The sequence below is a fragment of the Oreochromis aureus genome, linkage group 3 (assembly GCF_013358895.1).
Source record: "Oreochromis aureus strain Israel breed Guangdong linkage group 3, ZZ_aureus, whole genome shotgun sequence".
In the NCBI taxonomy this organism is placed as follows: domain Eukaryota; kingdom Metazoa; phylum Chordata; class Actinopteri; order Cichliformes; family Cichlidae; genus Oreochromis; species Oreochromis aureus.
The window spans coordinates 131,896,984-131,913,204 of record NC_052944.1 but is presented as its reverse complement, the minus strand read 5'-3'; the positions used below and the strand labels follow the sequence as shown (position 1 = coordinate 131,913,204).

Genomic DNA, 16,221 nt, shown 5'->3' with positions numbered 1-16,221 from the left:
CAAGGAGTGAGCCGGTGGGTACCTGGGCGCCCACCCCCGGACACAGAGAACCACCAACGCACCGATGTCTGAGGGCGTCCACCACCGGCAGGGGAAGTGGTGGGGAGATGGGCCTCAAACCTTGGAGGGCCTGAGATGTCCCCAGAGAGGTGGCGTCTGATACCCGACCTGACATATAGACACAGACATACAGGCACACACAGATACAAACATCCATTCCCACCCTCATGCTCTCATATGCAATTACTCCACACTCAACCAACGTGGAGACAGACATAAAGAGACACTGTACACACAATCACTCTCCCCAAGTGTACTCTAAGAACCGGGTCTAGGTACCCTTGCCCCTGGAGGGGGAAACTGCACCCAGACCCAGGTGGTGTTACCCTTTTCCCTGCGGTGGGGAGAAGCAGACCGCCCCGACTCCGCAGCAGCAGGGAGGCCCCACATTCCAGACCCCAGTCGGACGGCCAACTCCTCCTCCTCCTAGCCCCCCCGCTCCAGCAGGCCGCAGAGAACGGGGGTGTGTGAAGACTCCAGATATAAGATTCAATGATGTTGTTCCTGTCTTCAGTTTGAGGGGATAGGTTAATTGGATAATCCAAATTGTCACTAGGTGTGAATGTGAGCGTGAATGGTTGTCTGTCCCTGTGTGTTGGCCCTGCGACAGACTGGCGACCTGTTCAGGGTGTACCCCGCCTCTCGCCCTATGACAGCTGGGAATTCAGACTCCATTTTAAGATACTGGTTCTGACATTTAAAGCTCTTCAAGGACAAGCACCAGCCTACATCATTGAACTTTTACAGCCCTATGTCCCTAGTAGGTCCCTGAGGTCTTGTGTTCAGGGCCTACTTGTTATTCAGCATACAAGGCTGAAAACCAAGGGTGATAGAGCTTTTGCCACTGTGGCCGCCAGACTGTGGAACTCTCTTCCTCAGAACTTAAGATCTGCAGACTCATTGATTACTTTTAAAAAACAGCTAAAAACACATCTTTTTAGAATTGCATTTTGTTAACTTTGGACTGTTTTTGTTTTATACCTTGTGAAGCACTTTGTGATCTTTTATCTAGAAATGTGCTATATAAATAAAATTTTACTTACTTACTTACTTACTCCCTTTCCAAACGCCTTCGATGCTTGTTTCCTGCGGGGGAACACGGCGGGTCTGTGTGCGCGCGGGAATGGTGGCACTGTGCAGGGCGGCTGCTGTGCTCGCTTCAGATTACTCCTCACCCCCCACCCAACCCTGTGGCTTGTCATGTCTCTCACAATGTTGTGCTGTGGACATTTATGTGCTTTTGTGCAGAGGAGTTTTTTTGTTTCCTGTTCTCATGCTGTCCTCCCAGGAGTCCAGCATGAGTAGAGGTCTCTTTTTTTCCTCTTGTACTTTCCCATTGTAGTGTACATTTCAGTGTTTTTTCTGTACTGCTACCGATCTCCGACTTGTATCCCTATGTAATGTCTGTGTTGTGTGTGTAAGGTCGGGGGGGTCCTATTCCACTGCAGGGCAACCTGCATGTGGCCAATAAAGCTTTGATTGATTGATTGAAAACAGCAGCAGTAACAGTAAATTGTACTTACAAACTCACTGAAAGCCCACATTTGAACTAAACCTACTTGTTCATCAAGGCATGAGTACAAGGTGTCACGATCCTGGGTCTTATGACCCAGTGTTTTGAGTTTTAGTTCACTCTGATGTTTATAGTAGGTTTAAGCTCATTAGGTTTCCTATGTTCCTTTGCTTATTAGTTCCCACTTGTGTTTTCAACCCCTGTGAAATCTCCCTTGCCCCTTTGTGTTCATGCTGCGTGTCTTATGTTATCAAGTTTGTATTATCATGTCTGTCTCATGTTTCCTGTTTTATTTTGAAAAGGGGTCTTGTGTTCTGTGTTCATGTGGTTAGTTTTACTCTTGCCTGTGCATCATTATGTTTATCCTAGTCAGCTGTTTCCTCATGTGTCACCACTTCCCCTGATCACCTCATGTGTGTATTTAAGTCCTCTGTTTTCAGTGTGTCATTGTCAGGTCGTCTGTTGTCCATGCCATGTTTCCCATGCCTCGCCTCCAAGTTTCTTGTCTAGGTTTTTCTTATTGTTTGTTTAGATTTCCCAGTTTAGGTTGGTGTTAAGTTTGCTTCAGTTTGCCTTGCCTTTTGTTTGTACCTTTTACCAGCCACATTAAACGGCTCGCCTTTTGTTAACATTCACGCTTTGCTCCCTGTTCTTTGGAGTCTGCATTTTGGGTCCTTTTCTTAATACATGCAGTCAGCCTCCAGCCAGACTGTGACACAAGGACAAGGAGACGTCACAGACATGTTGAAATTGTCCTTGTGATGTGAAGAAAGTGGACTGTACGCTGGAGGAAATGCTTTTATTTTTTCGCTTTTATGAAGCAGAAAACTATTTCTCCAGGCTAAAAGATGATCTTTGTGAAACACCATTTCATCTCCAGCTTTCAAGTTATCTGCTTTAAGGTTTGAGAGCTATACCAGGGACTCAAGTACTTCTGATATGAAGCTCTCTTTTTCATTGGAGCTACAGTACCCAGAGTCATAAGTTTCTGTACTAACAGAAACTTAGAAGAGAGAGACCTAATGTTTAATAATCCACATTTCACTGTCGTGGATACTGTTACTGATACTGGATACTCTTTCTTTGTGATTTTTTTATGTTTAAGTTGTTTTTTTGTTGGTTTTTAGTTTGTTTTTTGTCTGTTTGGGAGCTGACACAGTCTCTAATGGGATGGGGTTTTGGGGGGATAACAGGAGGAGAGAAGCTGCAGAGAGTCGTGTAAGACTGCATTTCTGAGAGAAGACCTTAGTTCATGTGATGAGTCACATGATCAAAAGTGGGTCGGCAGCCTTGTTAAGGGAGAAATTCCACCAGGGCTTAAATACTCTCCACCATTTGGTCTTAGAAATGAAGAAGTGTCTCTGATGAAACCTCTTTAAGAAACCTAAAGAAGTCCAGTCCCTTCTTTTCCCAAGCTCCTCAGATTACCATGACCTGGATGACTGAGAACCTACGTAGATACTCAAATCCCCAATTCTGAAGAAAAAACCCCCCCCTCTTTCAAATCAACAATAATTCTTGAACCACTTCTAAGGGACAAAATCTAAAGAAATATCTCTATTAACGTCATTAAAAAAATCTGTGGAAGGAATCAGATGTTCCCTTAAATTTAAATAATAATAATAACAGGCTTCTAGACCATCTTCATGGGAGATGTTAATTTATACACTCATATCCATTGTACACATAAGACCACTATTTTTTATTTAAGTGGCCCAAAGATCCGATGTGTCCAGTACAAATGAAGGCAGCTGGATCATCAATGGACGAACATGAAACAGACCATAACCTGACACTAGAAGGCATCCTTGCACAGGATCCATGCAACTTGTAAAAATATCAGGCATGCAGAATGCTCTTGTAAGAAACATCTATTTTTATTCGTTGTTATGAAAGACCATATCTTATCCGTTTCTAATTTCTTATTTAAAGCAGCCATGTTTTATATATCAATTCTGAAAAATGTCCTGGTGGATTATATATATAGTCATCATTTACATATGTGGTGTAGTGGCTTTAACCTGTAATGATGCGGTTGTTAATGAACTGTTAGATTCACATGTTATTTGTGTATTTATTATATGTATATGTATGTATATGTACTCTGTGGCTTGTATTTATCTGTAAGTATGTGTGAGTCATTGTCAGAAGTCATTGTTAAGAAGGATTCATGTGATTATCAGAACTATAGATAGATCTCTGTTATTCCATTAAATACCATTGTAGCTGTAGTTAGGGGGATGATAATTTCCCAGGCATGAAATATCATTAGACATTCATAAACAGAGGGTGTTTGCAGATGATATACTTGTGTTGATTTCTGATTAGGTGAGATCAGTACTCTCATTGTTGAACACTATTAACACGTCTTCGGGGTTTTCAGGTTATAAAATTATTTGGAGTAAATCAGAAGCTCTTCCCTTAACATTACATTGCTGAGCTTCCAGGAGGGTACATTTAAATGGCCTAGGTAGGGTCAAAAATGTCTTGGAACTTCATTGCCCCTGAATGAGATGGTATTCTTACAGTTACCTGTGTAAGTGTCACAGAAATGGCTTATGTATAAAGAAGTTTAATAGATGGTTCCAGCAGTTAAAATGTTCTTGCTTGTACATTTCTGTGGACAATATTGTAAAGGCGTGTTTATCTTGTCACAAAGAACAAGTTTTGTTACACCGCTATTATCGCGAGGTTTGGTCGTGATGATATAGGCTGTGAGCCCACATTTAATAATCACGCTAGGGAGTTCAGCGAGCTATCTGCAAAGGCCTGGTTAGTCTACCAGCTGTACAAGGTATTTGTCATTTGCTATAACTGTATTGTAATATTGTGAAAATTTGTAATGTATGGTGTTCTAATTATTTTATGTTTTAATTTAGAATGCGCAGGACTGTAAAGTTACTGTTCTAGAACCTCAGAAGTGGCAGGCGGCCACAAGGTAATTTTTTGTTGTTGTTAAAACACAAGTGTTACTTTTGATAGACCGAAGCGCTTAAAGCCTTTGTGTTCTGTGTTTGTAGTTTTCACGGCGTTCAATAAATGCAGCGAAGCACTCGTCTTGAAGAAGCCATGCCACGTGACAGCCTGTTCGCTCGCTTTGTGGTAGAGTATCACTTCCTGTTCCTGCTCAAACACAGTGGTGTCTCTGAGTAGCTTTTCTGCTTAGCAATTTAACTTAAATCTTTTGATACATCCCTTTTTCATAGTATAATCTTAACGTGCTTCATCTGAATCACCCTTTCTGTGTACTCACTACCTAATTTATAGCCAAAGTATTCACTCACTGTCTCTTTACTGTTTCGCTAGCTTAGCTTAGCTCGTAGCCGACTCATTAGCACCATGGCTACTTCACCTGTCCCTCCTGCACTTTCCTGCTCATTGTGTCAGATGTTTTAGTTACTCCTCGGCCTCCTTTAGCAGTAATGATACCTGTAATAAATGTAGTATATTTGCAGCTCTGGAGGCTAGGATTACTGAATTGGAGACTCGACCGCACCCTTCATTCACCCGTAGCTAGCCAGGCCCTGTAGCTGGTGCAGCCGAAGGTAGCGCAGGCCCGCTAGCTGTTCCCGGCAGACCCCAAGCAGCTGGGGAAAGAGGGCGGCTGGGTGACGGTGAGGAGGAAGCATAGTCTTAAACTGAAGCCCCAGGTACACCACCAACCTGTTCATGTGTCTAACCGCTTTTTCCCCACTCGGCGACACACCCGCTGGGGTCAAACTCTGGTAATTGGTGATTCTGTTCTCAGACATGTGAAGCTAGAGACACCGGCAACCATAGTCAATTGTCTTCCAGGGGCCAGAGCAGGCGACATTGAAGGAAATTTAAAACTGCTGGCTAAGGGTAAACGTAAATTCAGTAAGATCATAATTCACGTCGGCAGTAATGACACCCGGTTACGCCAATCGGAGGTCACTAAAATCAATATTGAATCGGTGTGTAACTTTGCCAAAACAATGTCGGACTCTGTAGTTTTCTCTGGTCCCTCCCAATCAGACCAGGAGTGACATGTTTAGCCGCATGTTCTCCTTAAATTGCTGGCTGTCTGAGTGGTGTCCCAGAAAGCGATGTGGGCTTCATAGATAATTGGCAAACCTTTTGGAGGAAACCTGGTCTTGTTAGGAGGCGGCATCCATCCCACTTTGGATGGAGCAGCTCTCATTTCTAGAAATATGGACCAATTTATTAAACCCCCAAAATATGACTATCCAGAGTTGGGACCAGGAAGCAGAGTTGCAGTCTTACACGCCTCTCTGCAGCTTCTCTCCTCCTGCTACCCCCAAAACCCATCTCCATTGAGACTGTGTCAGCTCCCAAACAGACAAAAACAAACTAAAAACCAGCAATAAACAACTTAAACATAAAAATCACAAAGAAAGAACAATACAGTATCCACATCTGAACCAAAGAGTAAAACAGTGAAATGTGGATTATTAAATATTAGGTCTCTCTCCTCCAAGTCTCTGTTAGTACATGAGTTAGTAATTGATCAACAAATCAATTTACTCTGCCTTACAGAAACCTGGTTGCAGCAGGATGAGTATGTTAGTTTAAATGAATCAACACCCCGAGTCATTCTAACTACCAGAAATCCCGAAGCACAGGCCGAGGGGCGGTGTGGCAGCAATTTTTCACACCAGTCTATTAATTAACGAAAGACCAAGACAGACTTTTAATTCATTTGAAAGCCTGATGCTTAGCCTCGTCCACCCCAGCTGTAAAACTCAGAAACCAGTCTTACTTGTTATCATCTATCGTCCACCTGGGCCTTACACAGAGTTTCTCTCTGATTTCTCAGACTTTTATCTGATTTAGTGCTCAGCTCAGATAAAATAATTATTGTGGGTGATTTTAACATCCATGTAGATGCTAAAAATGACAGCCTCAACATGGCATTTAATCTGTTATTAGACTCAATTGGCTACTCTCAAAATGTAGAAGAACCCACCCACCACTTTAATCACACTCTAGATCTTGTTTTAACATATGGCATAGAAACTGAACATTTAACAGTGTTTCCTGAAAACCCTCTGCTGTCTGATCATTTCCTGATAACATTTACATTTACAATAATTGATTACACAGCAGTGGAGAGTAGACTTTATCAAAGTAGATGTCTTTCTGAAAGTGCTGTAACTAAGTTTAAGAATATAATCCACCCACTGTTATCATCTTCAATGCCCTGTACCAACACAGAGCAGAGCAGCTATCTGAACGCTACTCCAACAGAGGTCGATATCTTGTTAATAATTTTACCTCCTCACTAAATGCGACTCTGGATACTGTAGCTCCTGTGAAAACTAAGGCCTCAAATCCGAAGTACCTGACTCCGTGGTATAATTCTCAAACACGTAGCCTAAAGCAGATAACTCGTAAGCTGGAGAGGAAATGGCGTGTCACAAATTTAGAGGATCATCATTTAGCCTGGAGAAATAGTTTGCTGCTTTATAAGAAAGCCCTCCATAAAGCCAGAACATCTTACTATTCGTCACTGATTGAAGAAAATAAGAACAACCCCAGGTTTCTCTTCAGCACTGTAGCCAGGCTGACAAAAAGTCAGAGCTCTACTGAGCCAACAATCCCTTTAACGTTAACTAGTAATGACTTCATGAACTTCTTCACAAATAAAATTTTTATCATTAGAGAAAAAATTACCAATAATCATCCCACAGATGTAATATTATCTACAGCTACTCTTAGTACCATCGATGTTAAGTTAGACTATTTTTCTCCAATTGATCTTTCTGAGTTAACTTCAATAATTAATTCCTCCAAACCATCAACGTGTCTTTTAGACCCCATTCCTACAAAACTGCTCAAAGAAGTCCTGCCATTAATTAATTCTTCAATCTTAAATATGATCAACCTATCTCTAATAATCGGCTATGTACCACAGGCCTTCAAGGTGGCTGTAGTTAAACCTTTACTCAAAAAGCCATCTCTAGACCCAGCAGTCTTAGCTAATTATAGGCCAATCTCCAACCTTCCTTTCATATCAAAAATCCTTGAAAGAGTAGTTGTCAAACAGCTAACAGATCATCTGCAGAGGAATGGCTTATTTGAAGAGTTTCAGTCAGGTTTCAGAGCTCATCACAGCACAGAAACAGCTTTAGTGAAGGTTACAAATGATCTTCTTATGGCCTCTGACAGTGGACTCATCTCTGTGCTTGTCCTGCTAGACCTCAGTGCTGCGTTCGATACTGTTGACCATAATATCCTATTAGAGCGATTAGAACATGCTGTAGGTATTACAGGTACTGCACTGCAGTGGTTTGTATCATATCTATCTAATAGACTCCAATTTGTTCAAGTAAATGGAGAGTCCTCTTCACACACTAAGGTCAATTATGGAGTTCCACAGGGTTCAGTGCTAGGACCAATTCTGTTTACATTATACATGCTTCCCTTAGGCAGCATCATTAGAAGACATAGCATAAATTTTCACTGCTATGCAGATGACACGCAGCTCTATCTATCCATGAAGCCAGGTAACACACACCAATTAGTTAAACTGCAGGAATGTCTTAAAGACATAAAGACCTGGATGGCCGCTAACTTTCTGCTTCTTAATTCAGATAAAACTGAGGTTATTGTACTCAGCCCTGAAAATCTTAGAAATATGGTATCTAAGCAGATTCTTACTCTGGATGGCATTACCTTGGCCTCCAGTAATGCTGTGAGGAACCTTGAGTCATTTTGACCAGGACATGTCCTTCAATGCACATATTAAACAAATATGTAAGACTGCTTTCTTCCATTTGCGCAACATCTCTAAAATTAGAAATATCCTGTCTCAGAGTGATGCTGAAAAACTAGTTCATGCATTTATTACTTCCAGGCTGGACTACTGTAATTCACTATTATCAGGATGTCCTAAAAACTCCCTGAAAAGTCTTCAGTTAATTCAAAATGCTGCAGCAAGGGTACTGACAGGGACTAGAAAGAGAGAGCATATTTCTCCTGTTTTGGCTTCCCTTCATTGGCTTCCTGTTAAATCCAGAATTGAATTCAAAATCCTGCTCCTCACATACAAGGTCTTAAATAATCAGGCCCCATCTTATCTTAATGACCTTGTAGTACCATATCACCCCATTAGAGCACTTCGCTCTCGCTCTGCAGGCTTACTTGTTGTTCCTAGTGTATTTAAAAGTAGAATGGGAGGGAGAGCCTTCAGTTTTCAGGCCCCTCTTCTGTGGAACCAGCTTCCAGTTTGGATTCGGGAGACAGACACTATCTCTACTTTCAAGATTAGGCTTAAAACTTTCCTTTTGCTAAAGCATATAGTTAGGGCTGGACCAGGTGACCCTGAATCCTCCCTTAGTTATGCTGCAATAGACGAGGCTGCGGGGATTCCCATGATGCATTGAGTTTTTCCTTTCCAGTCACATTTCTCACTCACTATGTGTTAATAGACCTCTCTGCATCGAATCATATCTGTTATTAATCTCTGTCTCTCTTCCACAGCATGTCTTTATCCTGTTTTTCTTCTTTCACCCCAACCGGTCGCAGCAGATGGCCGCCCCTCCCTGAGCCTGGTTCTGCCGGAGGTTTCTTCCTGTTAAAGGGAGTTTTCCTTCCCACTGTCGCCAAAGTGCTTGCTCATAGGGGTCATATGATTGTTGGGTTTTTCTCTGTATTTATTATTGTGCTATCTACTGTACAATATAAAGCGCCTTGAGGCGACTTTTGTTGTGATTTGGCGCTATATAAATAAAATTGAATTGAATTGAATTGAATTGTGTTGTCATTTCGGAGTTACAACCTGTAAGCCAAACCTTTTAATTCAGACAGGAAATATTGATGGGAATTGTTGGTCAACACTAAATTTCTGTCTATGGTTGAAAGATCAATGTTATTAAAATAAATTTCATCTCCAGTATTATTTATTGACTTGATTCCATCTCTTTGAATATTGCAGATAGTTGCCACAAGAGGTCACATGACAGATTAGAGAAGCTTTGGGTCAAACTTTCCAGTTAAAAGTAAACTCCAATCAGCCAGAGACAAATTCACACAAAGCTTTACTGGCACGAGCAGACAAGACAGAAAACAGTCAGCTTGATGCTTCATGTGGAAATATTTAGACATAAATGTTACAGTGCAGCTCCTTCAGATTTGTTCAGAACTCATGCTCAGTGGTGACATCAGCGGTGACATCAGCAGTGACATCATCATACATGGATATGGCAGGTTCCTCTCCTGTAGGCAGAGTTAAGATGTTATAATGGAGGTGGATTAGAGTCTGTGTTAGTGCATATCTGAGTTTTCACCTGAGTTCCTGTTCCTGCTACAGCAGATCAACAGCATCAGGATGGTGGAGATGCAGTACAGACCTACAACCAGCAGATGGCAGAAGACTCTGAGCATAGACAGAGACAGAGGAGGAGAAGGAGATGTGGGATCAGGACGAGGAGCTGAGGAAGAGCAGAACACGTGGAAATTAGGACAAGTTTGTGTTTCAGTCACATTGAGGTGCTAAATACTGGAAGGTCAACACTCTACTTCAGCATGAGCTGTCACTCAATCAGAAACAGGTGTAGCTGTTAGCTTTAAATACCTGCAACAGTCAGCCTGCTATGACCTGATACCATCACCATATCAGTGTAAATTACACTGCAGCTGTAGACGCCTTCATCAGACTTTTGCACATTGTAGATGGTGTGGACTGCAGAGAAGCTCTCCCTGTCAGACTCACTCTTCCTGTTGATGGAGCGGACTCTGTAACTGTCATAACGAGGTCTGCAGCTCAAAGTGACATTACTTCCTGCCATCACTGGCAGAGCAGGCATTTCTAGGATCACGTGATCTAAACAAGTACAGACAGACAAAGAAACACAAACTCATGAAGCTAGTGGATGATTGTACAGCAACTCTGTAACAGACTAATAAACAACATGAGCAGCAAATAAAAGAACCTGCAGCAGGTCAAAGTCTCAAATCACCACAAAAACAAGAGAAAAAGACATCAAATCATCACAAAGATTCTGTACCTGATACATAGATGTTGAGCTTGTCACTCTTCTGTCCTGATCTGTCCTCACACCAGTAAGATGACATCGCTTTCAGATCTGAGATGATGCATGAGGAACCATCAAACTGGCCAAAGTCTTCACCACAGCTCTTTATTTCTATGTAATTTCTTCTCTTCAGGGTCCAACCATCAGGGCTGTGAACCCCCTCACAGGTCAGAGTCACAGACTCTCCTGGGAAGAACTGAGGACGGTTTGGACTGACATTCAGAAACACTGGAGGACACACACACACACACAACATTGCACTCAGTATCAGGGTTGCATGTAGATGAACCATTAATTGTTTCCACCGGTGTCTATTAGGGATCATGTCCTGACTTCAAAAACCTAATTATCAGTAGACTGCCTGTGGCGGGTCGTGGTCTGTGATGCTGCTGCAGGCGAGATGGATGCATCTGCACAGCACCTGTAATCACGCCTCGCCGGCATAATGCACAATTCCATATGGTTTGGTTTCCAAATTGTTCTGTAATTATAACTTAAAAAATTAAGTTAAATAGTTAAATATTTAACTCTGACTAAATATTTCTTTATTTAAATATTAAATATTTAATATTTAGTTAAATATTATTTAAAAAAATTTAGTTTTGCAGTACAGTTTGCCATATTTACTCAAGTCAGCATGAGAGTTCAATGAAAATTTATATAGCATATAAGATAAAATAAGATAAGAAGAACTTTATTTATCCTGAGGGAAATTCTTTTGTCGTACACATGCTCAAGGCAGCAAGAGAGACAGAGGAACAGAGGAATAAGACATACAATATATACAATAAGAATACTAGTATACAGTAATACTGTATATCCTACTGTATATGTTGTATACTAGTATACAGGATATACAGTAGGATAGTGCAAAAACAGCTGCAGCTTCCAAGCTCTTTAGGCAATACAGCAAACAGTATTTTTTTCATTTTGTTTTCACTACAAATGTCTTATTTTGTAATATTGTGAAATACAGCTCTGTACCTTTCAGAAACTGTTAGTAGATGTCTTTTAAAATGTGAAGTCTTGGGATTTTTACCCACTAAACATGGAAGCAACAATGGAAGCCTTGATTATAGCATGGTTTTGTTCAATCTGTGCAAAAATGAGTTTGCATACCACCGAAGCACTTCAACGTTACGGTACCATGTAAATGCAAAACACTTTGCAGCGAGCACAGAAACTGCCGGAGCTGTTAGCGCTAGTAGTCCCAGTTTGGTAGCCCAAACCTGGACTGGCTTCAGGACCTAAATTAGTAAGTCAACATCGGACAAAATGTGCTGAAGTTAGCGTCAGGTGATCCAACTTTCCAACTGCTGTGCCAAAAGACTATTTCAAGTAATATTCAACAGCTTTATGACACTGAAAAACAAGCAAAATCAAATGCATTACAGATAGCCCCACTAGTATGGAGGAAATACACCAGTAGCAACTGGTAAAACTCCAAAAGCTGGCGACTGTCCTTGAGCCATGCAGCTAAATAAAACTGTTTTAACTTATTGTTACTCTTTCTTCAAAAAGCTCTTTAGTTGACAGTTATTGTGTAGATTAAAAATGACTTTCTTGAACTGTCTACTACAGGTTTGTGACTGAGCTTCTTGGAGGTGAGACATACGTCTCATGTTCAGTGGTTTTACCTGCTTTCTGCCACCTGCATCACATCACGGAGGTCTCCGATGATGGCTCAAAATACATGGTGACATTTGAGACTGCCTTCACAAAGGACCTATCCCAATGTGTAGCTACACTCAACCATCAGTGGCTCCAGATAGCTACATGCTCGACCCACACTTTAAGGATTTAAAGTGTCTATCAAGGAAAGAGCAAGAAGAAGTTTGGAGCAGCCTTGAGGTCCTGCTGCAGGAATAGTGTAACAATGCCACCACAAAGGAGCCAGCAAAGACAAAGAGCTTGCTCCTCTGTGATTCAGATAAGGATGCCCTCTGTAACAGAGCCCTGAGTTTGTACAGAGCAAAATCCACCAGCAGCCAGACAGACTACCGCTGCAGTGATGGTCCAGTCGAGCAGGGACCCACCCACAGCTGTCTGTCCTGGCCCGCACGTGTCTGATTAGTCCTGCCACTTCTGTCCCATGTGAGAGACTGTTCTCACATGCAGGTCACATAGTAACAAAACGAGAGCTGCCCTGAGCTCTGAAAATTTGAACAGGCTAGTTTGTCTAAATAACTGGCTGAAAGAGACAGACAGTAAATAAGCATGGAGATATTGTGAGTGCAATGGGTTTGTTAGTTTTTGCACTAAAATGATCACACTGTTTTAAAAATAATCTTGGCTAATGTTACTCAGAGTTTAAAGGTGAAGCTGGTCAAATAACCTTTCATGTTTCTGCCTTATTTTATTAAGAAGAAAAACTGCACTTTATGTTGAAAATTTATATTATTATTTAAAGACAATATCATTTTGAAAATGTACTTAAAAAACTTAAAATAGCACTTTATTTTTAAGCCTGCCCAGTTTTGGCCGGGGATATTGTGTTTTTTCTCTGTTTTGAATTGAAATGTAGTTTAAATGCTTTTTCCCCCATAAATTAAAAGAGCTTGGGTTTACAATATTTGTGTCCATGTCTATTATTTATTCTGTCGCCCACTAAAACCTGTTTAAATTAAAAAAACAAACAAAAAACACACACACACACATTTGTGCTTTTGGGGCAAATATTCCTCTGCACTTAAATGCGATTAATTGGGATTAATTAATTACAAAGCGATGACTTTTTGCAATCGGCTCCTTGTTGTGGTCATTCTAAGAGCAGCACTAGCTGGCTAGCTCTGTTCATATCATTAGCTGTTTCACACCTGAATAAAATGAGTAGGTCATTAGCAAGACTGTATAGAACTTGACTGGCTGCTGAAGTGGCAACCACTTACCCTTCACAAGTAAATGTAAATAAATGTAAGTAAATGTAAGTGTTTAGAAAAAATATACTTTTATTGCACCATGTTTATTCACTCATGAGCTGCTGTAACATGAATCAAATGGCTGAACTGCCACCTCAATAGAGTCAACAAGCTACTCATTTTTTTCAAGTGTGTTGCAGTGGGGACGCATGTAAAAGTTTCAGGACATCAGCCCTTGAGGACTGGAGTTTGACACAGGGCTTTGAAGTACGACCAATTTGATAAAAAAAAAAAAAAAAAACTTAGATCACACCGTTTGAGTAAAAAAAAAAACCAGAAGTCTCCACAATTCTGAAAGTCTCTGTGTCATCAACAACAGACACACATTGTGCCCATATCGTGGTCTAAACCAATCAGAGATAGTCAAGGGCAGGACCTTTCTGATTGACTGTGGTCCGCATATTCCTGCAGGCCTACGTGTGTGCTAGGCCCGATAGAAGCAGATATAGCTGTGGATAATGAGAAAATACAAAAAGAGCGATTGATAACTTGTTCGTTAAGTTAAGGCCTGATCCGTCCAAAATTCATAGCCAGTGCTCTGACACGGAGCCATCAACCTCTCAGGTTATGTCTAATACTGGTCTGGAGACGGCATCAGATAATGAGCCACTTCTGTCTTCAATTATGTTGGAAGTGACAGCAGAGCTGAAACTAGCGAGCTAACTTCCTGTTAACTTCTAACTCTGTTAAATGTAATAAACTCTGTTTTCATGGATGCCTGGATGTTAAACTTAATTGTTACACCTGGTAAAGCAGCAGCGCTGATCATTTTAATACAGATGAAAGAATTTAGATAGTTTTTAAATTTTTAATCTTCCATGGACTCACCTGCAGAAACTGTGAGCACAGACAGCAGCAGCATATCCACACCTGCAACAGGAGGACAGATTCATCCATATACAGTAATATTATTATAAGGTGCAGGTTCATCACACTCAAGCATTAATCAGCTCTCAGAGTTCCGCTGTAAGGAAGGAAAAAATAAGAGAACTGAGAACTTTCTGCATTTTTAATTTTAATTAGTTGACTTTTTAAGGAAGGAACAAAGTGAACAGGAAGTAAAGTTCAGCTCAACTGAAAAACTAGAGAACCTGAAATAAACTGAGGCCAGAGGCTGTTTACCCACACAGAAGAGACACAACAGGAACACTGTGTTTCATATATGTGATTCCTTCATTATTATTTATTTAAAGAAAAAAAAAGCTGCTCTGTGATGATCAACACAGTGTCACTCAGATCTCCATCAGCTCTGAATCTTAAAACTAAATGAGCATGCTGTGTGTGCAACAGAGCAACAAACATTACCTGTTCTTTTATTACCTGCACACATGTGCTGGTCATAGCTGCTAGCTCACTGGGTAAGGGTGTCAGGGTTCTGTAGCTCTGTCCACCGTTTTAGGGAACATATTTCAGCTACAGGGCTTTTACAGAAGTTTTATGTGTATAGATTTTTGAAATGATTACTCAAGCATAAAAACAATAATACACACAATATTTTGGTTCTATAACATTTTCTAACATTACTTTATTAGGTGTGAGAGTTGTTAGGTGTGGATAATTAAATACTAGATTCATGCAATAGCAAATTGTGCCTTGTTCTCAGATGGACAGTGATAGATCAGATGAGGAGATGGAAGGAGGAAGAGAGGCAATGAGTGAGTCACAGACAGACTCACTCATTGCCACTCGTTGCTTTTTTTGTGTGACTTCAGATCAGTTGTGTTACTACAGTAAGCCAAAGAAAAAGCAACTGTAAATTCCGACATGTGAGGTTGAGCTGAAAAGAATGACACCAAGCAAGGCAGGAAAAAAATAATTAAACAATTTGAAGGTGAAAAACAGTTATATTTTGGACCTACGAGGGCTAACCCAACAAATCATGAAAAATTAGGTCTAAATTTTTGTTCATGACAGTGCAGATTTCTGACATTTTGGGTAAATTTAAGTAACAATTTCATTTTTTCTACCAAAAAAAGAGTGAAACTTAAGTTAGACTTGTGTTTGTTAAGCAGCCACCCAATGTTGTGTGGCTTTCTGGATTTTATACTTATTGGGCTACATATTTATTTATTATTATGCTTCTGATGATTTCACAAAACCCTGTTTTCACTTTTTAGTATAGAAACCTCCAAGGGGCTGGGTGGGGTGGGAGTTTACATCAAGAAAAATATGACATGTATATTATGGGATGTGATGCTTTGCAGCAATTCCACCAGTAATAATAAAGATAATAATCATTATTAATCATTGTCATAAATGAACAAATCCACGTAGAAGTTCTGTATGTGACTCACCGAGGAGCAGAGAGACTGATGCAGGCTTCATGGTGTCTGATAAAAACAATTGCACCTCACCCCTTCGCCCTTAAAGACATCAGAGCTTCCTCTTCCTGATTTCTTCAGTGTGAACACAGAAATAAACCTACTGCTGCTGTTTCACGCCTGCTCTCTTGACTGCCTCTTTGGTAAATTTGGAGTCCACTGTACCCCACCTGAGCTCTGATTAGCTTTTAGAGAATCTTAACAGTGACAGGGAACGTTGACCAACCACAGCTTTGTTTGATTTTTGTTTTTGTTTTTTTCATAGAGGGCAACTTTTCTATTGGCTGCTCTACAGACACTAATGTGAGATCACATGAATTCAGCTGCTGGACAGTGTAACATGACAACAAAAAAAGACAGACTTATGAAAGCATTTAAAGAGAGGCTGAAAA

General features: G+C 40.7%; 1 protein-coding gene across 2 annotated transcripts; it reads right to left on the bottom strand.

The window, feature by feature from the left end:
* Positions 1-9,462: 9,462 nt before the first annotated feature.
* Positions 9,463-16,004, bottom strand: LOC120438104 (Fc receptor-like B). Of its 2 annotated transcripts, none has more exons than XM_039608547.1 (6): positions 15,803-16,004; positions 14,337-14,378; positions 10,564-10,818; positions 10,131-10,379; positions 9,844-9,987; positions 9,463-9,772 (listed from the first exon to the last, which is right to left on the bottom strand). In XM_039608547.1, exons 1-6 carry the CDS (start codon positions 15,831-15,833, stop codon positions 9,693-9,695), a joined length of 801 nt encoding a protein of 266 aa, XP_039464481.1. In that variant the 5' UTR covers positions 15,834-16,004; the 3' UTR covers positions 9,463-9,692. The 2 variants fall into 2 exon arrangements, with proteins under 2 accessions (XP_039464481.1, XP_039464482.1); XM_039608548.1 differs by having other exon boundaries at positions 10,564-10,776.
* Between the last annotated feature and the right edge of the window lie 217 nt (positions 16,005-16,221).

What these genes read in the sequence shown, in the direction of transcription:
- LOC120438104 (XM_039608547.1), bottom strand. Translation starts at nt 15,833, where the DNA reads ATGAAGCCTGCATCAGTCTCTCTGCTCCTCG. An exon ending in ATCAGTCTCTCTGCTCCTCG is followed by an intron (nt 14,379 to 15,802) that starts GTGAGTCACATA and finishes CTCCTGTTGCAG; the next exon opens with GTGTGGATATGCTGCTGCTG. An exon ending in GCTCAACATCTATGTATCAG is followed by an intron (nt 10,380 to 10,563) that starts GTACAGAATCTT and finishes GTACTTGTTTAG; the next exon opens with ATCACGTGATCCTAGAAATG.